Raw genomic sequence first — 25,893 nt, forward strand, 5'->3', positions numbered from 1 at the left:
ATCCTAGGTATCGGAATCCTGTTTCCTTCAACTATAAACGTTGCGTTTACAAACTCTAATGATCGAAATGAACATTCAACTGCTTCGTTGTCATTCTCTATGTAGGGTGTATCACTGGTAACTGACGCAATAATGTCCTCCTCCGCATTTATTGTTATTAGCCGACCCTCAGTAACCATCTTTAGCTTCTGGTGCAGCGAGGATGGCACTGACCCAGCTGAATGAATCTAAGGTCTTCCTAATAGACAGTTATAGGAAGGCTTAATATCCATCACGAGGAAATCTACCTCGTACGTGTTTGGGCCAATCTGAAGAGGTACTTCTATCCTTCCCATTACTTTCCTTTCCGTGCCATCAAATGCTCTTACTATGTTCTGACACGTCTTTATATGGGAACTGTCTATAGGTAAACGGTTTAATGTAGCCAACAGCAACACGTTTAATGCGGACCCATTATCAACTAGTACTCCGGGTAGTGTATACCCCTTGCAACGTGTAGTGACATGTAGAGCCTTAATAGACCCCCTACCCCCTGGTGGTATCTCATCATCGCTGAAGGAGATGAAATTGTCAGCGCTTATGTTGCTGACGAGACGATCCAATTTGTTAACTGAAATGTCATCCGCAACATAGGTTTCGTTCAACACTTTCATCAATGCGTTGCGGAGGACCTCCGAATTTAACAGCAGAGCCAATACCGATATGCGATCCGATTGTTGGTGTAGTTGTTCCACAACATTATACTCGCTGTGTTTTAGGAACTTCAAGAACTCCTTGGCTTCCTTTTCCATTACTGGCTCATTAACTAGTGGTTCTGATCTCTCTACTTCTTGCCTAAACATGACGAGTTTCCCTTTTGCTGGTTCGGCTTCTATGTTTGGCGTGTTAATCGAACCCTCATTCTTTGAAACTGCTATACTACAGTTATAATTCCAATGCACCCTATGGCTATCTTTATAAGGGGAAGCTGTTGGCTTCTGGATTATAACTCTTGGTGTAATTCTTGCTTCTACTTCACTAACTCTAGGCTTCGAAATAATTATCATTGGACGGCTGGCTTTGCCGCCTTCTTCACTCGACTCTCCTCCTAGCGAGCATACATCCCCCTCTTCGATAGATTTAAAGAACTCCAATTCCTTATTATCCATTAGACCCTGTACTAGGGCTCTGAACTCAATACAATTCTGTATCTCGTGATCTTTCTCATGATGGAACTCACAGTAGTTCCGTGTATCTTGGATTTTATCTCCCAACTCTTGTGGGACTAAACCTCTCTTCTGCATTTCATTCCAAACTAGCTTCAATGGGGTTCTCACCTCCGCGATATTCAGCTTGACTTTTCTCCCCACATTCTCAATTATCGCGTTTACCCCTTTATCAGTATGACTAGGCAACGGATTTCCTGTACCAGGTGTATCATCAAATTTTAGAACATCTGCTTTGATAAGCCTTTCCACGCACCTTTTGAATGAGGTACAGTTTTCTATCGAGTGCCCCGTAATCCCTGCGTGGTATTCGCACTGAGCATTTGCATCGTACCACTTAGGGTATAGGGGCTGCAACGGCTCTAAGTGGAAAGGAGCCACTATATGTGCATCAAACAGACTTTTGTACAACTCCCTATATGTCACTGGTATGGGAGTAAATTGAAACTTCTCTGTATTCTGTCTCATGTTAGGCTCCGCTTGGTGAGGCTCTTTGGCTGTGACTATCGCCCTTGAGTGATTAACAATGGCCGGTTTTGCGTAGCCTGAGCTCACATTACCTACTTCATTCTCTCTTTTCTTCGGGGCTGACCTTCTCGTGTTCTCCCTGACTTCTATCTTACCTGATCTTATGGCATTTTCTATCATTTCGCTAGACATTACTATGTCTGCAAAACTCTTAGTTGCGTTACCTAACATATGAGTAATGAAAGGCGCCTTCAATGTATTGATGAAAAGCATGGTTGTTTCTTTTTCTAGCAACGGTGGTTGGACCTGTGTAGCGACCTCTCTCCATCTCTCGAGCATCTTTAGGAAGCTTTTGGCTTCTTCTCCATATTCTGGAGTGATCCGGTCCGGTGCTATATCTCTTTATATGGCCGTTATGCTTCATGAAGGTCTTGAGCTAGGTCCTTCCATGACTTAACTTGGGTACGACTCAACTGATTGTACCATTTGGCATGATTTCACCAAACCGTCTCGAAACGGTGAATCAACAACTGATCATTATTGACATGACCCGTCATTCTCCGACAAAACATCGTGATGTGAGCCTCAGGGCAACAAGTTCCATTGTATCTTTCAAATTCTGGTATTTTGAACTTGGGAGGTAATACCAAATCTGGGACTAGACTCAACTCTCTGGCATCCATTCCGCAGTAATTATCAACACTTTCCAACGCCTTGAACTTCTCCACCAACCATTTATATTGGTCCTCCATTTTTTTAGGCAGTTCTATTTTTTCTTTTTCCACCTCTGCTGCGTCGTCGAAGTTAAGGACCTGGGGGTTTGCTAGATTATCCTTAGGGTTGGTGCTCGATCCCGCTGGGAAGTTTACTGGTGCCGAGGTACCAGTTTGATAAAGAGGTTGGACATTAACAGACACCCTTGGTGGTTGTGTTTGCATGTTTGCTAGCGCAAAACTTGTAGGACAAACGGAATCCTCATTGTCATTTCTCGTGTCAACCATAGGGCCTTTTCCTTTGTCAGACCCTCCTTTAAACAGCTGTGTCAGCTGGCTTATCATGCTATTTTGTGATTCTAGCATGTTTCTCTGGGACTCCAGCATTTGGTCTCTCATTTCCTGCTGGATCTTAACCAGCTGCTCTTGCATCTGAGCCTGCAGTTGCTCTTGCATCTCCTTTTGCATTTGCTCAAACCTCTGATCCATATCCTTTGTCTTCCTTCGTGTGTAGTACCGGTGTTCCAGGGTAACTAGATAAATGGCCACTAATTAATAAGGTTCTTTTTTGTATATGATGTTATACGATGCAATGTAATGCAAATGCATGACATGAATGCAAAAAGGAGACGTCGATTCGAATTCAATTTCATTTAGAAAACTTCACTGAAAAACAAAATCTTGTACATAAAATGAATTACATATACGGTCTTGCCCTAACACCCAAAGCTTTTACTTTCCTAAGAAGGCAGGCTAACTCTCGCCCCCGATTTGATTCTAACTCATATTTAACTCCTAGCACATCTGCTTGGACCGCCAAAGTCTGTAAGTGATCAGCCACCTCTCGTATCTGAGCTATAGCTTCACCCATTAAGTAATCCCTATCTCGGACCTGATCCTGAGATTGGTGAAGTTGCTCCCCTAGTTGCTCATTATTTGCTTCCAATAATTCAATTTGATTCTCACAGTTCTGAAGTGTAGCTTCAAGTTCTTCTACTTTCCCCTTCAAATTCTCGATCTTGCTTAAACTAGCTCTTAATTCAATTACTGAGTTACGACACCGATGTTGCTGTAGTGCCATTTCTAACTCCTCCACCTGAGCTCTTAACATCTGTTTTTCATTCTAGCTATCATCCAAACTCTTTTTACAAGTGACTTCTCGAGCCTGAGCATCGTGGAACTTTCTTTCCCACCAATCAGCCCTAGCCTTTTCCTCTTGGATTTCTTGCCTCCACTGTTCGGACGTTTTACCCAAGCCAACATTTCTCATTAACTTATGCAGCTGTTTGTAATCAGTCTTCAGACTGTCTAGGTCCTCCTCAACTTTTCTCTTTCTCTTTCTCAAATTCTCAGCCTCAGATTTTTTAACATCAACATCCAACTTTAAGTATACTTTTTCCTCCTCCAACTGCTCTATTTTTCTTTCTAACTCTGAGGTTTTCTTTTCGAAATCTTGCTTTATGATTTCCAATTCAGAGGGAACCACTCGCAGATATTCCTCTATCAGTCGAGCTTCTTCTAAATTCGGCCTCAGGATATTATCGTTAACCCTTCTACTCCACCATTCGTTATATTCAGGAGTTACCATTGGATTCACAGCAACTCTCTTTATCCGGCAAGTTTGGTTCCAGGCATTATAAATCTCACGGCTCTTTTTCTTGGAGTCTTTCTCCCCATACGAGAACCCACTCTGAGCTAGCCCTTGTGTCATCGGTATAAATTGTCTTGATCTATATTGCCTCAATACCAGTAGAGGGGCATATCTAATGGCTCCCCAAATCCCCAACAAAGGGACCCAATCATAACTCCCACATCGGTAGAGAATCTCATCAGAAACCATCAAGGGGCCTTCTATTCGATATCTTTTTCTTGGAGATTTTGAAGTATCGCCATCCATTTTTCCTCTGTTATGTCATCTTTTCTCGATATGGCCACTATCTCTTTCAAAGGTGAGTAATCTCGAAAAAGGTCGGAAGAGGCCTTTTCTACCCTCCAAAAGTGGCTATGAAACCATACTAACAAGAGTTGTGCACACCAATAAATCGCCTTCGCGACCTCAGACATACACTCAAAGATCTCGAAAGTCTCGGCCAGATTGCGAGGCTGAAGTGACTCCTTTACCTAGTGGGTCAAATAGATCGGCGACTGCTTCATCTACATGCCTTAAAGCCTTAAGGAAAATAACCAAACCATAAATGCTCAAGGCGAAGACATCAACTCTTTTCTTCATGTCAAGGTGTGTCAGGATCAGATCTTTCAAATTTTCCCAAGGGATGCACTTTCCACTGCCTTTCTGTTGGACCTGAGCCTCAACCCACTGTTCACTCATCCCAGTGATGTTCATCAACCTCTTTACAAAGGTTGGGTATTGACAGCTCTAGAATAAATCTTATCAACTTGAAACCTCGGACAACAAAGCAAGGCTGTGTATTCCTCGATAGTAGGTGCTAGATCCACCTTTCCGAAAGTGAAACAACTGTAGGCGGAATTCCAAAATTAAGCCATGGCGCGGAACAAATACCTATCTACCTTAACATCGAGGAGATAAGGAACATCACCATAATTACAGTATAGTAGCTGCTTCATCTTATCATCCCAGTGACTCCATAATTCTTTCAACTCCACGAAGATCGTTCGAACCACACTAATCTGAGTAAAGTCCCATAACTCGGCGTGTACTCCTTTGTCAACTGTCACCTTTCTCTAACTCGCATTCTCCGACCATCTTTGGACAAACGCGTTGTCTTTCACTTTATCAAGGAATTCATTCTTCATGGCAAAACTTTCTATTAGTAACCGAACCGTATATCGACACCTCCTTTTAGGATGAAAATGTTATGCAATCACTATTAAAGAAAGAAGGAAGAACCCAAGTCAGAATTCATGCATAAGAATAAAAATCAAAGTAATCAAGAAATTATCAACCGCCTATTCAGGAAACCCCTAGGGTTAGGTGTAATTCTACCTAAGGCGGGTTCCTGACTCACTATATGTGATTTAGTTCTAGAGTAAAGGTACACGAACCGTGATTTCTCGACCCTCGCCCATTATAGGTTCGAGATGGATCAAGTTCGGTTACGGGAATACATTTCCTTATGCCCGTGCGGAGGTGAAAACCTCACGAAGACATAAGTACGGATGTATTCCTAAGCGATCCCTAGCCCATGCGGAGGTGAAAACCTCACGAAAGCATAGTTTCTCACTCCCACTTAAAAGGTGCGACCACAACGGTCACGCAAAATGATGCAAGAATATATCGAAAGACTCGACAAATAAAGTAAAACCCACATGATAAAACCGCGAAACACGAGAAAATACAATGAGAGGATCATAGATTTAAAAACCAAATTTCCAATTTTTGATAATAAGATAGAAAACAATCAATTTACAGCTCGACTCTCTGATATCCCCAGTGGAGTCGCCAAGCTGTCGAAACCATTTTTTGAAAACGAGAAATTGACTTTGAAAATGAAAAGTTGAGAGTCGCCACCAATCGTTTTTAATAGGGTGTGATTGGTTCACCTCAAAACACGGTCGTTTTTAATAAATAAATAAATTTTTCAAAACGACGATTTTGGTCTGCAAAAATAAAAAATTGGTTCGGGAGTCAGTTACGTACGAGGAAGGATTAGCACCCTCGACACGCCCAAAATTGGTACTTGATTGATTATTTAGTGTCTCAATGTCGAAAATTAAAGATTTGGACAGAGTTCAAAATGTGATCCTCCTTTTATTGGCTTTTAAAACATTTAGGTAAGTCAAATGTGTATTAAAGACCATCTCACCTTGAGGTAAAACATTACATCCGATGCGTTAGGACACAATATTTTGACCTCGGATGTGATCTTGCCTTTAAAGCGTGCGTTTTAGCTTTAAGAGGTATTCGAACATTCAAAGCAGACCAAGAAAGCGAAACCCAGTATGTTAGGGCACGATCCTTTGAATTCTTTAAATATCGAACATTGCCTATGTTTTGAAAAATTTTGAGAGTGAACCGATAAAGGGATATTTTGATATTCAAAACAAACAAAGAAAGCGAAAAGAAAAAATAATAATAATAATTTAGTATATAAAAACCAATGAAAAAACTATGGTATATAAAAATAATAAAATAATAAAGTAGGTTTATTAAAAATTATAAAAAAACTTTAACGAAGAATATATACATATAAAATTATAAATAATGATAGTAAAATAATAGTAGTAAGCGGTAGGAAAAAAATAAATAAAATATGATGAATAAAATATAATAAGTATAATAAACTATATTTAAAATTATTATAAAATATATATATAAAAAGAAATAACACAGAAAAAAATGATTATTAGCAAAAGAAAAAAAATGATACGCCAAATAATGTAATACATATAATGACAAGTTATACATAAAATAATTAGTTTTACTTAAAAAAATGTATACAAAGCATATAACAAATATAAAATAAATAAATAATATAATAATGTGAAACATAACTCAAATTGACTAAATTAAATGGAAGAAAAAAATAACGAAAATGATATAATAAGTATAATAAATAATAGTGTAAAAAAATAATACAATAAATAATAGGAAAATAACCTAAAATAATTAAATAAAATAGCAATAGATTAATAATAATAGTACCAAAAGAATTTAATTTTGTGATAAAAGTGTTTAAAATAAGCAAAATAGGGCTTAATTGAGATCAAAACGGAAGTTCTAGGATAAAGCACAAATAAAAGGGGAAAGGAGGACCTTATTGAAGGGCGCGTGGAACAAGGGGGTTTAAAAATGTAATTTACCCAAATTTCTGAACCTAGCATTTAATATGGACCAAATTAAAAGTTGCACAAAATTACTGGGTGAAATTCAAAAACAAAAGTGAAGCAGATTTGGGCAGCAAGAAAATGTACAGGACCTGATGCACAAATTGACCCCTTAAGGGCAAAACACGTGGGCCCCGCCACTTTAAAAGCTATTGAATGGTTCTGCAGGACCCATTTTATTTCTTATTCCCATTGTTTTTCAAACAAAAAGAAGCAGAATGCTTCTTCTTCCCTGCTCCCTTTCCATCTTTCTTTGCTAGGAATTCAACCTAGCTTGCGCCACCCTGGAGGATTATCGGTGCCACGCACCTCCACCCCACCGCCGGTTCACGGATCAAGACCAGGTAAGCCCTCCTTTCTCTTTTAAAACTTTGTTTGATTATTTTCAAAAATAAGGAAAAAAAGAGAAAGGAAAAAAAATGTAGATGCACAACAAAAGCTAAAAACCTTGGGAAAAAAAAACTATAATCACCTTTGATTCTATTGGATGGTATTAAAAGTTTACTCAGAAATCTGGTATATTTCTCTATATTTCTCTTGATTCCCCCCAAAAAAAAAACTCCCCTTTATACCGTATTTTCAATGGCTTTTTATAGCCTAGAAATAAAACAAGGGAAAAACAAGTCTCCTCCTGTTACTATGCTTCTTGTTGTTTTCTGTTGAAGATATAGCTGCGAAAATCTCGAAATCGAGAGGCGTGGCGGAGTGGGACGCTGGTGAGAGGCGTGCGGCGCGAGGACTCATGCAACAACTTTGAGTCTCTGTTCGTTTGGCCCTTGTTTGGGTCTATTTTTGTGCCTATTTTTCTTGTATTGGATCATGACATGAATTTGGTCCCACAATAATTATTTTTAAAATGTGGAATGAGTAATATCATGAAAATCAAAAGTTTTATTATTGTATGAATTAATTAAACAATATTAGATGACATTAACTGAACATTAGATTTTTATTTGAAGTTTCATCACAAAATAAAAATTTCTGAGTAAAATTTTAAAAGAAATAAAATAAAGAAAAATATTATCACTACCTAGACTTCTCCACGTTACATATTTTATGTAAAAATATTATAATCATTTTTAATTATCAAGAAAAATTATATTTTATGTAAAAGAAATTATTACTGTTGTAACTTCTTTTCATTATATATTTTATGTAAAAATTGTATTATAATTATTTTAAAAGTTTTTTATTGTATGAGTTAATTAAATAATATTAGATCACATAACTCAACATTAGATTTTTATTTGAAGTTTCATCACAAAATACTAAAATTTACTGAAAATTTTTAAAAGTAGTAAAATCAAAGTTTTACTAACAAAAATATTATCACTACTTAGATTTCTTCTCCTTATCTATTTTATGTTAAAAATAATATTATCATCATTTTTAATCATCAAGAAAATTATGTTTCAACTTCTTTACATGATATAATTCTATTTTATGTAAAAAGGAATTTTTACTACAATAAATTCCTTTCATTATTTATTTTATGTAGAAAATTTATTATAATTGTTATAGGCCAATTTTGGCCCTGTCCATTTACAAATAAATCAAAATAAATAGTCCTTTTTACAATGGTCCGGCAAGCCCAAAACCAAACTACCCATACCCAATTCACAAACCCTAAACCTAGTCCACTATCACTAAACATTTTCCACAAAAACCCTAGCCCCTTTTCACCGCCAAGATGCCCTCGACTTTGGCCACCACGCCCCATGCGTCGACACTCCCACCAACTCCTCCATGTGCACCCACCCGTTGATTTCCAAAACCTGCAAAAGAAGGCACAAAAAAGAACAGAATGCAGAAATGGGAGCAGACGACAAGGAGCAATGGCAAGAAACTTAAAAAATGTTGTATAGAAATGGCTATAAAGGCCAGATCCGAATGTAATAGGGGGGTCTCTTTTTTTTTTTCCTTTCATTTTGGCAGTAAGAAAAAACACAAAAACAAGAAGTAAAACATTCAATTTCAGATTCAATATAGTGATTCAATTAGCGTTTAAATATAGAAATAGTATTCAGGCATACAAAAACACCAAGATCAAAGGATTAAAAGCTTAAAAAACCCTAAGGTGATTTCTTTTTTTTTCTTTCTATTTTAAATTCGGTTTTAAGCTTTTTTTTTACCTATATATATATATATTAAAACATATTAAAATATAAATAAAAAAATACAAAAAAAATAAAAAAAAAAAGTAAATTTTTACCTTTTCCGGCCACCGCACGGCGCCCGACGATCGGCCGGTGACCTGCCCCCCTGGCCGGATTTCCTTCCCCCCCTCCCTTCTCTCTTCTTTCTCCCTTCTTTTTTTTTCTTTCTCTCCTCAAAATGATTTTTTTTTGTCAAAAATTGGCCTTATATAGCCCTCCAAAACGACGTCATTTTGGGGGCTGCCCTTTAACCCCAAAACGACGTCGTTTTGGCCTAACTCGATCCGACCCAACCCGTCTTACCCTAGGATCCGCGTGTTTTTTGTTTGATGGTGTAATTGCGCGATTGGCCCTTCCGCCTTTTCATGTTTTCGCAATTGAGTTTTTAATATTTCCTAATTAGGCCCCGAAATTTGTCGCGCTTTGTGATCTAGTCCTCTGCCATGCGCTGCATTTTAGGAGGAGGGAATATTGCATTTTTGGTCCCCCAGAGTTGCCCGCGTGTTCATTTTGGTCCTTTGCCCTTTATTTCTTTTTAAATTTACCCCAAAATTCTGTTCTTAGTTCGATTTAGTCCTTTTTCGTTTATTTTCATTTTTTTTACATATTATTAATATTATTACTATTATTTTATTTCTATTATTATCTTTATTATTACTGTTAGTATTATTTTCATTACTATTATTTTATTAACATATTAATTATTTTCTAACGTATTATTATTACTAATTATTATTATTTCTAGTTTTATTATTATTATTAATACTAGTGTATGTATATTATATATGTATGTATATATATTTATATATAGTACTATTTTAATTACTTTATTTTAATATTACTATTATATTATATTTGCTTTTTATATACTTCATTATTATTTCTAATATTATTATTATTATTAGTCGTTATTTATTTCTAATATGTATATATTATGTAAATGTTTAAATATTATATTATATATATTCTTCATGTATGTTATGTATATATGTTTTCAATATTATATTTTTATATATTATTATATATATTTTAATATTATTAGTTATATATTTTTATACTATTATATGTATATTTCTAATATTATATTGTATATTTCTAATACTATTATTTATATATATATATATATATGTGTGTGTATATATTTGTGTAGTGTACAAAGTAGTTTTTATTATTATTATCATTTCTAAGGTATGTATATATTGTCTATGTTTTATATATGTTATGTATATATTTTAATATTACTAATTATATATATTTCTTATACATTTCCTTGTACATATTTTTATACCATCTTATGTATATATTTTAAATACTATATTGTATATATATATATATATTCTTAATACCATATTGTGTATATATCATTATTACATTTATTTTACTCCTACTATGTTTGTTATTAATATCAAGACATATATTTTATTATACTTGTATGCATATTTTATATATAGTATTATTTTCATATATCATTATAATTATTATACCCATTAGTTTCACTATCATCACTTATTATTTTATATTACTATGTATATATTTTTCATATACGTCATGTGCACATATTTTTCATATGTATACATGTATATATTATGTATATATTTTAACATTATTAGTTATATTCTTACTATCAAACATTATATATAGTTTGCATACATACTCTTAATATCATGTATCTATATTCATTATTTCTATTTCATATTTAATTCTAGTATCATATATATCTTTATTGTTTATAATATTATTGTCACATTTATATTCGCTTCAATGTACCTCTAGATTTGTCTATTATTTTTTTTATTTATTAATTTGCTTTGTATTACTTCGAAAACCATATTCTTGTTTTCTAATTAATTTCAATAATCAAGGCAACGTACCGATTTAACGTTAAGCCATCGATTTCATCGCTATGTTGGGTGAATATCAATCGACTCGTGTTAAAACGGTATATCCTTCTCAAAAGAAAACGAAACTTGAAATTTCTCGTGTTTTACTCGGTCACGATTCAATGTTACTTTGAACTTGCAATTTTGAAAATTAAGACAACACTTGTTCATAAGATACCAATTTTGGGCGTCGTGAGGGTGCTAATACCTTCCTCGCGCGTAACCGACTCCCGAACCCTAAATTTTCTCTGGATTTTAACGTAGACCTAAACTCAGCCTTTTATTTGTCTTAATAAGAGATCTAATAGGTGTCCGATCACACCTAGGAAAAAGGATCGGTGGCGACTCCTGTTTATTTCAAAATCAAACGCCGATTTCAAACTTTTTTCAATAAATCGCCACAATTAGCGACCAAGCTAAGCTAAAATTTTACGTTGCTACAATAATTATTTTTAAAATATTGATTGTGTAATATGATGAAAAATAAAACAAAAATCATTATGAGTTTTTCAAATCCATACTTTTTATATTAATATTTATTTTAGTTTAATATATTTTTAACTTTATTTTATAAGTTATTAATCTTCGCATGGTAAGATGTTTGTATTATGTTCATAAAAATTGAATTATTATTTTAAATAAAATAATAAATAAAAAATAATTGAAGGATAACTTTGAAAATATAGATTTAATTTGGTCAAGTTTAAATTATTATTTTTAAAGTAAAATATAATTACAAAATAACTTAATCACGATTATGACACAAAAGTTACAAATATATATTATGTCTACATTGTTTAGTGAGCTCAAGGAGAGTTAACAATTTTTTCCTTTCGAATCATTTTGAAAGTATAAATTTAAATTAAATCAAATTTTATAATAATAAAAATATGAATTTTATGAATTTTTCAATTTGTTTCAAATAATTATAAATTTAAAAATATTTTCATAATTTTTATATAAAATAAATTATGAATTCTTTGATTTTGTTTTCTTTAGAATTTTATGATATTTTTATTTTTTAATTTTTTTAAAAATTTACCATTATATTTTAAAAAAAATACCAAACTAATGTTTTAGTTATAATTCCATATTATTTCATTAATAGGAACAGAAGTCAGCAGATTATTGATCAAAAAGTAACAATTTGATAACAAAATGATCATAATATAACTTTTGATAGTTGGATGATTTGATGACAAAAGTTAGTGAGCAAGTAACCCAAACGTAACCCAATCAGAGGAGCAAGCTGTAAGTTGGTCTAGCAGGATCAAACTCCAAAACCAAGTCACATTAAAGAATTCAAAGCCACAGACCAGAAACTATCACAATTTGACTTGAGTCTATAACAAGTAGGATTAACATTGAATTCATTGGAAGCTGCAACTCTGAAAACTCTGTCCAAATAAGAAATTTCAGATTAACAATCTGAAGCAGCAGTGAATAGAACCAATGGCTGAATTTAAAATGGGATAATCAATCTTTCAATAGCATATCTACAGATCAGCCAAGGCCAAAACCATGCGAGGATACTCGAATTCAAAATGAAGAAAAAAGCACTACGCTGCAGGGGGCCTAAGCTCATGATCCTGAGACGTATCCCGTGCTGATGGAGGTAAATATTGCCACATTGGGACCAAACCATAACCAGGAAAAACTGCCATCTTGTTTGTCGCGGCATGATACCCTGCCGGGTGAGCAGGAAGATATCTAGCTGGTGAAACGTTCAATGTTTTCAACTGTTGCTCTATCCTTTCTTTATTTGCCTTCAGTACAAGCTTCTCATCACGAATTTCATTCTTCTCAGCCTGTTGTAGTGGGAAGTTAAGGAAAATGGGAAAGAAAATGAAGACAGTATAATATACGATGCAATCGGAAACAACAGAAACAATTCTTCAACAAAATGAGTATCTATATGTCTCAGCCAATTTTAAAGATCTGGAACTTTAGGATGCCTACTTTCCAAGCTCAACTTTTCAAAGATTTCTTTTTGTCGCTAATTCAGTTAAAGACCAACTTGTTTTAAGCTAGACAAGTCTACGATATTTCCATTTATTAGTTGCATACAAATGCAAATGATTAAAATTTGCATTAATCAAGACATGGCACTGAACAGGATGTCAGCTACACTAAATTGTATCACAAATGAGCACAACAATTAACTTATCAATTTTCGTCTATGTATCTCAACACGGTAAACTGATCCAAACGATACTGATAAACCAAAATTAAAGTCAGCAACATACACCTTGCATGGTTCAGAGGCCAAAGAATGTTGCTTAACAAATCAAAGAGTTAAAAGACTAGCAGTTTACTGAAGATTTGAGCAAATTATGGAACAAACATGATGTGAATATCTAGTTTTACCTAAAGAGAAGGAAAACTAACCTTTAAACTTTTTATTTCCTCCAATAGCTTTTCATTTGTTTCTTTGAGCTCCTGAGCGTCAGTTCTTAGTTGGGTCAGAACTCTGATTGCATCATCCAGTATTGCGGATTTGTCAGTCCTGGCAGGTCTCCCAGGTTCCAAAATAGAGCTTAGATCCAGAAACCTACAAGAGAATAACAAAATCTGATTCTTTGACATTCACAGCCTGATTAATGTGCTGTAAAAAGTGTACCTTTGATAAAATGTTATCACCAATATGAATACCAGAAAAGAAAAGAAAAAAAATGCAATATTAACCAAAAACAATACCTTTGCTTCAAAAATTAGAAAGAAAATATAAAAGGTTCGAAAACTTTGATGAAGAAACTAATGGAAGAAGATGGTGAAAGTACCATAAAAGCCCCAGTAGTAGAAATCAGATTGCATTTTGCCCCCTCTACTCAAAAAATAAGTAAATTAGTCATTATTCATTAGATTAGAGACCAAACCTGTCCTGTTAAAAATTTCATCCATTTCTATAGTTAAAAATTGGTCTCTCTACGTTAGCATGACGTAAACGTGGCACCTCACTGTCTAGTTATTCCATCAAGGGCAGTAGTTTTTTACAATACAAATAAATAGATTTTTTAACATTAAAGACTAATTTACTATTTGATCTAATGTACAGGGATTAATTTATTCGTTATTTTTAGTAGAGGGGCCTTTATAGTACTTTTACCCAAAAAAAAATACATACCTTTCATTCAATTTCTCCCGTCTTAATTTCTCACGGCAAGCTTTAGTCCCTGGCCTGCTGCATGATCCACTGCGTCCCCTATAAATGCCATCAATTTCTAATATCAGTCTTTCAAATTAAGATTTTAAGCTGATGTCAAATTCAATAACAAGTAAACATAAAGCAAAAAAAAAAGTTTGTTTTTTGTTCTAAGAACTAAGCGTCATGGGTCCAAACAAAAAACCTACTTTATATTATATTCGACAATTAAATACCCATAAACCTTTAAGAAATTAGAGAAACATTGAAATATGGATTGAGACAATACCTCTTGCGCGAGCAATCTCTATCGACGAATTCCTTTTCTTGATGCACAACAATTTCCCTGCCGCTACTGGAACAATAATTGTAATCCAAATTCAAATCCCAAGGGGAAAAAAATACCGAATTATAACAAGTTACTGAGAAAAACAAAACCTAGATTAAATCGAAATTCTTTTGGGGGAAAAAACCTGTAATTGGGCAAAAGTATATCTGGAGATGTATTTTCATTGATGAAACTATAATCCAGAAAATCCCAATCTTCTATTAAATCCATTTTGCACCACTACGACTCTTAAATCTTTAAATTCTTTTTTTTTTTCTGGGAAATTCGGCGTGATATAATAAGGTAAAAATATATTTGTAGGAAATTTTGGGAATTGAAAATATTCTTCCTTTTTTTTTTTTTTGGTTGAATATGGAAGCATATATCCAGTGACATAAGAACACGTGGAGAAGGGTGAGTTAGTGAAATGACCGGGCTGCGCGCCGCCGCGTCGTTATTGATATTCTGAGTTTGACCTCCAAAGTGGCTATCACTTATACCCTCCACTTCAATTTCGGCGGTTCATATATTTTTGGGATTTCATATTTTATTTTTTTATACATTATATTATTACTTTTCAATATATTATATTTAAGTTTAGCCGTGAAATACTAATTTAATTATGAAATAATTAAAAATGAAGTTGTTTAAGCATTTGGTACCATTTTTTTTATGAAGTGGACAATAATGGGTAATTTTGATAAAAATGTTATCTTTAAAAAATAATTAAGGTTTTAGGTTGATTTTTTTTAATACTTAAAGAAATAAGTCGATTTTGGAGAGAGAAATAAAAAATACGTCTGATAGGAGCTAGGGTGCACTTTCAGCCCCTTGGCTAACACCTTAGCAGAAAACGTTTCCTATAGGATGTGTTTTCTACTTCTTCTTCTTCTTCTTTTTTTCTTTTTTTTTTTTTGTATTGGGTGTTTGTGTTTATAGAGAAAGATTTTAGGAGAAATATTTATTTTTGTTTGTGCTTGAGGTAGACATTTTGATAATTTTAAGGTATCTTTGAGTTCACGGTAACGCGATGGTGCTCGAAGACCCATATATTTCATTTGTCATATGGGAATGGAACCATTACCTTAGAATCCCATCGCGTTGCCGGTCACAGGTTGAAGTATAACTCGGGCCCTCCAGTGACGGTGATTATGCTGTTTTGGGTTCAAGTTTCATGATATCGGAAGAAGATGCTTTATAAACTCCATACATAAGTTTGAGACTATAATCCTAGGGAAAAACAAAAGGGCTTTCCAGTATAATGAACTTATTCTTTTTCTCCACCTCCACCAAAGTAGTATCCTTAATGTAATAGATCATTTTTCAGTAGTGTCAAAAATAGTGATTTTGGGACCACAATTATGATGAGTGGGTTTGTAGATATATTTAATTAATATTTATGATTTAAATATATGATAATAGTGAATTGTGATTTAATGGATTTTATTAATTGTTCAGTTACTTAAAGTATAAGTGGTACATACCGAAAGTTGGTGATTTTGAAAATGAGGTATTAGGACCTCATTTTCACAAGCTGAGGTCATAAATATTTTTATTAAATATTTTACGGAGTTATTGTATTAGTGGATTGAAGCTTGGTTTGGTAATTTTGATGATTTAATAGTTAATTGAAAAAAAGGACTAAATCATAAAACTACAAAAATTAGTCATTATTAATTTGTATTAGTTAAGTGGCTTAAATAGTAAATGTTAATTTTTAAATAAATATATAGTAGTGTTAAAGTTTATAGTGTTAGTGCTTAATTCCTAAATAAATAAATATTAATTTTGTTAAGTTAAAAGTTAGGTAAATAATATTAAAAGAAAAGAAAAGGTCATCTTCAACCTCATTTCTTTATTTTCACCGTTTGAGCTTTGTAAAAGGGGGAAAACAACCGTGGTTTTGGTTGAAGCTTGTGTCCCTTGCATTTAAGCCATTTCTAACCCAAATTTTTTTTTATAATTTTTATATTTTTGAGATCGTTGCAATTTGGTTCAGCTAACACATATTTTTGTTTTCAAAACTGTTAAAGTTTTAAAATATTGTCATTGATGAAAATTAAAGCTTTTGATGTTTAATGGTATGTTTGTGAGCTTAGTTGTGAATAGGACTAAATTGTTAAGTAAATTTTGTTAGTTTTGTGTATAAGGACTAAATTGTAATAATGTAAAATTTGTCATGATTTTTTTAAAATTATGTTTTTAGAGGGCTATACAGTGATGAATTTGTAACGAGATTGAAAATCAAAGCTTGATTTTGAAAGATATAATAGTTTCGACTTTGACAACTAAAATGAATAAAATACAAGACTTTGGGGAAATTGTGTAAAATGAATGAAAGATATTATATTCATGAATTTAGATGGTTTAAATTGTTAAAAACTAATAATGTGAAATGAATTATTATATATATGAATGACTGAATCATACGGAGGAAAATTAGGGAAAAAGAAAATTACAGAATAGTCCCTACAAATAAATTTGTTTGCTAGTTGTATTAGGTAAGTTCATAGAAAATATATTTATATGTTCATGTTATGTGCTCTTATGAATTAGTTAATTAATTTGTGGTTGAATTATTAATATTGAATTGAGGATATTAATTGTTTACAGTTGAATGTAAGGTGAGTAAAACTCACTTGTAATGTGATGAATATATATAATTTATATGTTTCAGAAAGAAAATAATTGAATTACGGCATGTGTATGGGAATATTTCTTGTGTATGGGAATATTTCTTGAAGTTCCTTTGAGTAATAAATGTTATGAAATCTGTTAAATGTCCGTTTGAACATAGTAAACGATTAGGATATGATTGGTATGTCAATAAGGTTAGAACGATGTTTGTACAAGATTGCACTTTGGTGCCTCTGTTTGCACTTCAGTGCCTCTATTTGCACTACGGTACCTCTAGTTAGCATTTTGATGCTCTCTAGTGTGATGCAGTTACCCAAGTATCCGAGTTATGTTACTATAGTTCATCAGGCTATCTGTTAAAAGAAAATATATAGATTGACTTCATGAATTGTTTGGCAATGGTATGTTAATATGATTATTGAAATGTTAACTGAAGAGATTGAATAAATGGTGAGAATGTGTTTAAAAATTGTTTTGAAAAGATATCAAAATGCTTGGAAGGTTTATAGTTTATATGTATGAAACGCTTACTTAGTAAACATGATAAGTGGTAATAGGGCTATATGTTTAAAAGAAATGGTATATGATTGTGAATATAAAATGACATGATCAATTGGTTAATATGTTTCATATGTTAGACCTTTCCTATTGAATGATACAAAAATATGTCGAACTAAATGATTGAAAGATTATACGATTGACACATGAAACGTTCACTTTGTTGTTGTAAATGTCATGACAGGAAATCATATTAAATTAGTTATATTTGTTTACTTAATTGTAAATTGAGGTAAGAGTTTTGTCTTAAATACTTAAGAACTTACTAAGCTTTATAAGCTTACTATATTTCATTTCCTATTTTCTAAAGTTGATGTCTGTGGAACTAGGCAATCGGATCATATTCAAGGCTCACACTATCAAGCTTCAGTTTCAATAGATTTTGATTTGTTTATATATTTCGGCTTTGTGACATGTATATACGTTATTTTGATTTAATAGTTTAAAGCTATGAGTTGAAGTTGTAATATGTTTAATGGTTGAACTTAATGATTCCTATGGTATGCATTTGGTAAATGATGAAAGTATGTTTAGAAATGGAGTGTTTGATCTTGAATCATGAAGTGGTTGGGAAATGATAAATTTTGAATAAAATGTTTGGTGTATGTGTTAGTTTATTGTTATGGTATATGCGTCTATTAAATTAAGTTATTTCAATGATATGGTAAGTTTTAAATAGTTGCAAAGGTAATTGTATGATTGAAATATAAATGTATAAAGGCTATTTGGCATGTTGATGAATGAATGGTTTAAACATATCATTTTGATATGTAATTATCCTTGAAGCATGAGGAATTATGTAACGATAATGTTTTGGTGGATTGTTGTTTATTACATAATGAGATGCTTCGAATCATGAATGTATATGTGTAAAAGTTAAGGTTTGAATGGATTTTTATATGTTATAAAGTTAAAGGATTGCTTGATATATATGGTCAACTTTGTTATAAGTTATTATTGATGATTTTAGGTCTCTATTTGTTTCTAAAAAGTATCAATTAAGTTTTAGATATTTTGAGCATGAATTAGACATTTTAAAGATGAAATTTTACCATTTCTGAACTTAAGTATCGATATTTTTCTACTTGGTATCGATACCTGATCATATGAACAATTTTTAAAACAAACAGAATGTTAAAATGGTATCGATTCTTATATGAATATCAATACTTTTCTTAAAATATCGATAATAGGTAATAAATATCGATACAGTATTATACCCCATAATTAAATATCAATACAAATTTTTGTAACTTTAAAACTTTGGAAACTTTGCAAATTCATCCCATTTCATTCTTAAATTTCATAATTAAGTCCTTGTAAACTTCAATTTATTTCATTGCAATGCATTTGAATTATAGTATAAATTTTAGATGTTGTCTTAATTGTTGCATGTAACATCCTATTATTTGGGTTTGGTGACCAGACTGGGTAAAGAGTGTTACACTTAACCTCATTATCCAAAACTTTTGACAGAGTTGGGGGCAAAAGGACTTTCAAGAGGGGAGTGATTCTGATAGTAGCGAAAAAGCTAAAACTCAAGTCGAATCGTCAATGGTTGTAGTTATTAATGAGTTTTATAATCACAACAATCGCTTCCACCTCAAGTCACATTTCATTAACAGTTACTCCTCCCCTTGAAAGTCCTTTTACCCTTAACTCTATCACAGGTTATGGACAAAGAGATTAGGAATACTACCTTTGGCGGAGATGGAGAAAAATAATAAATTTATTATACAAGAAAGCCCCTTGATATATGAACTTGTGGTGAGAATATGAATATATATATGAAGAATGAGTTTAAGAGATTTGATAAAATACAAGATTATGTTCATTATGTTAAATGTATGATTAATACTTATTTAAGTTGTATTTTATTTACATGTGAACTTACTAAGCTTATGCTTACCCCCTTTCCTTTCTCTTTCTTATAGTGTTGCTAAGCTAGCTCAGGGATTGGAAGACATCAGAGACTCGATCACACTATCAATTGAATAATTGGTATAGCTAGTCTCATCATTTTGAGTATGGCATGTATAAGGACTTGGTCTTTTTGTTATGTGTCATGTTGATTAGCCAAATGTGTTGACTCATGAAAGTATTGTGATTATTTTGTATATGGCCATGAGAGGTGATTCATATTGATTATTTGGGTTGTAACCTTAATTATTGGTGCATGCATGCAAATGTGCTTACGCTTTAATGTGGTTATGGTTGCTTATGGTTAATGAGTAAGATGGATGGCATGTATGTTTGGTGTATAAAATATGATTAATGTGCATGACAATAAAGGTGATGCAAGTGGGTAACTTGAAAGTAGGTTAGTAAAGATGATATACAAATATGAAATTGGTGTGGAATGCCATATGAAAGCAAAATAGTTTAAATACGTAATATGTTTACAAGCATGCTATCATATCATAGACCTCATAATAATCATAAAATAATTATTTCTACTTTAGTTTGTGGTCTCGAAACCACTATTCTGACTAGGCCCAAAATTGGGATGTTACAATGGCATGTGGGCCCACACAGGATGTGGACCCAAAATTCTAAAAATTTCCCTAAGGTCACATATGTTGTTCTGATCGACTGTAGGCCTTCTGTAAGGTCGGTAAGGGCGAAACAAACCCTAAGGCATGATAGCTGCTATTCTGATAGTCTGATTTGAGCATTTAGAAATTGATTTGCATAATTTGACTGGTCCATAATAACATGTATGTTATCTGTATATAAGCATGCGGCACATGTTAATTTATATATATATTTTTTATTTGTTATTTGTATCTGTATATGGGGTGGGATTCGTATATGTGGAGGAAGTGTTCTGTGAGACAACATTTCGCTGATATACTAGCAGTTTGATTGTAACTATTCTGATAAGTTTTGTAACGACACTATGTGGTGTGTTGGGATGGGTGGGTGTTTTAAACCCCACATGGTATTTTGGGATGGACGGAGATGGTGCGTAGAGGATAGGGATATGATTTTGCATATCTGTATGTTCTGGTAATTTGTTTTTGATATGATCTGAATCTGATAAGGGCTCATGTCCGCTTTTGTTCTGATATTCTGAGAAATCTAAATTTATGTATATGTATGACTTTGTTAAGTTGTACACTGAGTTTATAAAAACTCACATTTGTTTGTCTCTTATGATTAGGTAATCCCTAGACATAGGCGAGTTGGTGCGACGGAGTCTCAACGGTGACCACTAGTTCACGAACTAGTTTAGTTAATAGTTTTATTTAAATTCTGGATTATTTTGAGAGTTTGTAATTTTTGAGACTCACTGGACTGTTTGATTTAATTTTGATTTTGGATTTTTTTTATATTTTTACAACTTTAAACAAAACAATTTATGGAAACAATAGTTTTACGCAAACAAATATTTTTATGAAATCAAGCTCGGTTTTCAACTTAAACGTCTTATAAACATCTGTTGCAAATTAATGTTTTACATAAAAGGACAAAAATGATAGTTTTACTAAAGAGAGAAATATTGAGTAGTTCAGAAAATGTGAGCTCTTCTAGAACAGTTAATACGAGAAGTTTTAACATGAAAGTTGGTTTCAAAATCCTTTTTCGTTACATTTCCAGATTCAACCATAATGTCTAGGCCGGGTTTGGGGTGTTACAATTTTTCTAAAACATGACCAAAATGGAGAATTAATTGTACTAAAGGTGTTGAATTTAAATGTTTTAGCATTTCTTCGAGGGACATTACTCGGGACGAACAATTAATTAAGTTTGGGGGTGTGATATATCTAAAATATAGAGTTATCTACGGTACTTTTTAACTAATAATTCATGCAAATTTTGAGTGATTGACAACAAATTTTGTATTTTTATTACAAATTTGTCAAGTTGAATAAAGTTAAGGAAAATTTTCTATTTGTACTTAATTACATTCTAATTTTACATATTATTGCAAATTTGAAGCAATTTTGTGCACTGGGAGGAAATTAGGGCTTGAAGTTTACCTGTTAAGGTTCAATGTTGCAACATTTCCACAACAAAGGGACTTATGTGTTGGGCTAATAAATTACCAGCGTGTGACACCTCAAATAAAGATTATTGGACTTCTAGTTTTATCTTAACCTAGTTCTTAATTAGGTCTTCCTTATGAGTTCACCAGTATGTTCGTAAAGCATGAACCCACAGACTTAGGTCTGAACTAGGAATCCATAGGATTGTAATACGAAACTAAGTCCGTTAGGACAAGTCACTAATTGTAGTTCGCAACAGACGCTATCCGTCAAGATCTGTCTTATTTGGTTATCTGTATATTATTGAGGCAAAAGGGTGAAATGAGAATCATCTATGAGTTTTTTTTCATAAGTTTGGAAGAAGACTCCGTAAAGATTTCCTCTTAAGGAAGTAGATATATATGGGTTCACAAGGGGAAATATTGAAGATAGATTTCATGAGGATATTTCACCAAGAGTTCAAACGATATTGAATTTGCATCCTGATATTACATATATGAAACCTCCTCAGTGAAAGATTGGTTTGTACAAGGCTTATATAGCAGAATATGAAATCTTCTGTGTCCAAGGCGCTAGTAGTAGATTGAATGCAGTCGAGTAAGTTAAATTACTCTCTAGGATGTACGAATAAATAATCAATGGTGTCATTAAAGATAATATACCAAGTAAAACTAAGCCAGTTCGTGGGATGTTAATAATGCACCAATGAGATTGGCGAACTGTTCTAGTACCTTAAATTAGACTTTAATTTGAAATCATGAAGCCCCAGCTTGTCAGCATTCTGCTAATGCAAGTATGGAAACTCACTAAGTTCGTTAAAGCTTACATGTGTTATTATATATTATAGGTAATAAGGGGAGATGCGAAGATTCGAAGAGGGACTAGGTGTAACATCTCGAATTAGGGCCTAGTCAGAACAGTGGTTTTGAGACCACAAATTCAAAGTAAAAATAATTATTTTATGATTATTATAAGGTTTATGATATGTTTCATGCTTGTGTGAAAATTTCATGAAGAAATTTTATGTCTAAGGCACCCGATTAGACTTTAAGGACTAAATTGAATAAATTGCAAAATATGAGTTCTAGAAGTTTTTAGTATGAAATTGAATTGGATTTTTAATTAGAGGGTCTTAAATAGAAATTTGACTAAGTTTTAAAATTTTGGACAAAAATGGGCTTGGATGGATAAAATTTTAAAGAAAGGCTAAAAGGGCATTTTGGTTAGTTGGTCATTAAATGGACTAAAAGACAAAATAAAAGCCAAATTTCTTGTCCATCTTCTAGCTATGGCCGAATATTGCATGGGAGAAGACATGTTTAGGGTTTTCAAGCTTCTAAGCTCAATAATCAAGGAAAACAAGATTCGAGCTTAGAACGAGGTTGAACAAGGTTAAGCACAAACTCGAAATAAATAGTCGTACTCGAAACCGAGGTAAGTTCATATGCCAATGATAATGCAACGATATTATTGTTCATACTTGAACTTAAATTGATGTGTTAGCATAGTGTGATAGATATTTATTTAGTTGATATAAAGATTATATATAGTAACAAATGCCTAAATATAATTATATGCAATACCATGTTTATTTCATGGACTAATGTCTAAATAAACATGGGAATGTGTTGAATTGGATGTACATTGCATGATTAGCTGTGCATAATGAGATACTTGATGAAAATAGAAAATCCTGGTTGAATAAAAAGGGAAATCCTATGGATAAACCATGGCTGAGATCCTGCATGTGTTGCAGAAAAGGATTTAGCCCATACGGGTAATCCGTTGATCTCAAATATAGAAAAGGATCTAGCCCGGACGGGTGTTCATTGAGTGATCGAGCCTCCCAAAGTTTGTAATTTAAATAATAAAATAATCTATTTCATGCAATTTAGTCATTTCTGACATTTTTACAAAATTGCCCATAAAATTTTACTTTTATTCAATTTAGTCCCTGAGCCTAAAACATGCAAATTAGCCATGCTAGATGAATATTCATACATATTTTCCTCCTCCTCCTCTCCATTCCACATCCTTAATTTATATAACATACAACAAGTAACATTATCAATAATTTCACTATTTACTTATATGTACATTCAAAACTGTCCATTTGCATCATAGTCACTAAATTATTTATATATTAAGCTACAGAACTCGAAATTAAGATCCGTTAATTTTTCCTGAAACTAGACTCACATGTATTCTTATCATAAAATTTTCAGAATTTTTGGTTTAGCCTATTAGTACAGTTTATTCATTAAAGTCACCCCTGTTCTGCTGTCTGACAGTTCTGACCCTTCTTCACTAAAAATTAGTTATCTCCTTTTACAGAATTCAAATGATGTTCTAGTTTGTTTCTAATAAAACTAGACTCATTCATGATTCTATAAATATAAATTTAAGCCTCTAATTATTTTTCTTAATTTTTTTATTATTTTTCAAAGTCTGAACAGGGGAACCCGAATTCATTCTGACCTTGTCTCACAAAATTCATTATATATCAAAATTTAAAAATTCATTGCTTACACTGTTTCTTCTATGAGAAACTAGACTCATTAAGATTTAATTCCATATTTTTTTCATCTTCTAATTCAATTTATAAAATTTATGGTGATTTTTCAAAGTTAGACTACTGCTGCTGTCCATAACTGTTTTAGTGCAAGATATTAATTACCATGTTATAACACCCTTATTTTCTTTTTCTACACCATTTCTCATCACTTTCTCTTATTTTCTCTTCACTAACATATCAAGAACATAGGACCTTATGTAATAAAACTCTACTATAACATTATTTCCATGATTTATCGACAATAACAAACTTAAAAACATATTGAAATCTTGATGTACTTACCTTATTCTCTTGATACCAATCTTTAACTTGATTTTCTCTCTCCTCCAGCTTCTATTTCTTGAATCCAACTTGATATTCTAACTCCCCATGTTCTCCTTAACATTTTCTCTCTTGGTAGCTATGGAAATTCATTTGATTTTTGGGTGAAAATGGTGAATTTTTGGTAAAGGACCAAATTGTAAAGAAAGTAAAACTTTCTTTCTTCCTCTCTTTCTCTCACGTTAGTTTGCATGGAAAGGAAAGATGATGAAAATTCTTCATCTTTCTTTCCTTATATACTAAATAAATAATAATAAAATAATATTAAATATCTCATAAAATATTAATAAAATAATATTTATCTAATTAATTAATTTAAAATATCATTAACATAATCATTACATTCTAGAATTCTCTCTCTTACTAATTGACCATTTTGCCCTTCATGATCTTTTAGAATTCCATCCTTGAGTCATCATTTAATTTGGTAAAATTACAATTTAGTCCCTCATAGTTCTTCACTTATTCAATTTGGTCCTAATTCATCCATTTTCCTTAGTTTCTAGATCATTCTACCCTTAAAATATTTACACTATTGGTCCTTCAACTTTTCATATTTACACTTTAACCCTTTAAGTCTTGAGTATTTACTCTTAGCAACAAAACTTTTCTAACTTTTACAATTTAGTCCTTTCTGAATCAAGATATCATAATTTACTTCCCAATGTTGCCATAACTCAAAACTTCCCTTTTTTATCACTTTATTTCCTTATTTTATTATATCAAGGATAATATATTACTGTAAAGATTTTCAGGGTATTACAGTGTTAGTATTAAGCAGATCAATGAGAGGGTTTATATCTATTTCAGTTTTTCCATATTATTGATATGAAAAAAATATCTCAAGAGGTCCGTGATCGTTTAATAATTGTCTGCTTTTGACTCGTAAACTAGAAAAAAGGGAAAACCCAAAGCATATTAAGATTTTCGATATTTGGGTTTAAGTTCACGACCTTCCAACAGGTTTTGTGTCAAGAGAATTTGGCCAAAAGTTTGGGAAACATTATAGGTAAGTTTACTGAGTATGATGCTAGTGGTCGGCGTAATTTCCTAAACTCTTATATGCAGATTCGGGTTAGCATGGACATTTGGGAACCTCTTATGCGGAAGAAAAA

At 32.5% G+C, this 25,893-nt stretch overlaps 2 protein-coding genes and 1 long non-coding RNA gene across 4 annotated transcripts; 1 reads left to right on the forward strand and 2 right to left on the reverse strand.

Annotated features, from left to right (window-relative positions):
- Window positions 1–227: 227 nt before the first annotated feature.
- LOC108487864 (uncharacterized) lies at window positions 228–2,012 on the reverse strand. Its single transcript, XM_017792204.2, has one exon. It carries the CDS (start codon window positions 2,010–2,012, stop codon window positions 228–230), a length of 1,785 nt encoding a protein of 594 aa, XP_017647693.2.
- A 5,371-nt stretch (window positions 2,013–7,383) lies between these two features.
- On the forward strand, window positions 7,384–8,089 carry LOC128282520 (uncharacterized). The gene is made up of 2 exons (XR_008272813.1): window positions 7,384–7,536; window positions 7,858–8,089. It is a non-coding gene; the product is annotated as an uncharacterized LOC128282520 (long non-coding RNA).
- Window positions 8,090–12,484: 4,395 nt separating this feature from the next.
- Window positions 12,485–15,215, reverse strand: LOC108487603 (transcription factor bHLH104-like). Of its 2 annotated transcripts, none has more exons than XM_017791980.2 (5): window positions 14,844–15,215; window positions 14,660–14,722; window positions 14,353–14,430; window positions 13,617–13,779; window positions 12,485–13,036 (listed from the first exon to the last, which is right to left on the reverse strand). In XM_017791980.2, the coding sequence occupies exons 1-5, from the start codon at window positions 14,927–14,929 to the stop codon at window positions 12,788–12,790; spliced, it is 639 nt and encodes a 212-aa protein (XP_017647469.1). In that variant the 5' UTR covers window positions 14,930–15,215; the 3' UTR covers window positions 12,485–12,787. The 2 variants fall into 2 exon arrangements, with proteins under 2 accessions (XP_017647469.1, XP_017647468.1); XM_017791979.2 differs by having other exon boundaries at window positions 14,660–14,725; window positions 14,844–15,211.
- Between the last annotated feature and the right edge of the window lie 10,678 nt (window positions 15,216–25,893).

Source organism: Gossypium arboreum, chromosome 10 (genome assembly GCF_025698485.1).
Source record: "Gossypium arboreum isolate Shixiya-1 chromosome 10, ASM2569848v2, whole genome shotgun sequence".
Classification (NCBI taxonomy): domain Eukaryota; kingdom Viridiplantae; phylum Streptophyta; class Magnoliopsida; order Malvales; family Malvaceae; genus Gossypium; species Gossypium arboreum.

What these genes read in the sequence shown, in the direction of transcription:
- LOC108487864 (XM_017792204.2), bottom strand. Translation starts at nt 2,012, where the DNA reads ATGCTCGAGAGATGGAGAGAGGTCGCTACACAGGTCCAACCACCGTTG.
- LOC108487603 (XM_017791979.2), bottom strand. Translation starts at nt 14,929, where the DNA reads ATGGATTTAATAGAAGATTGGGATTTTCTGGATTATAGTTTCATCAAT. An exon ending in AGAGATTGCTCGCGCAAGAG is followed by an intron (nt 14,431 to 14,659) that starts GTATTGTCTCAA and finishes TGGCATTTATAG; the next exon opens with GGGACGCAGTGGATCATGCA. An exon ending in AGGAAATAAAAAGTTTAAAG is followed by an intron (nt 13,037 to 13,616) that starts GTTAGTTTTCCT and finishes CCACTACAACAG; the next exon opens with GCTGAGAAGAATGAAATTCG.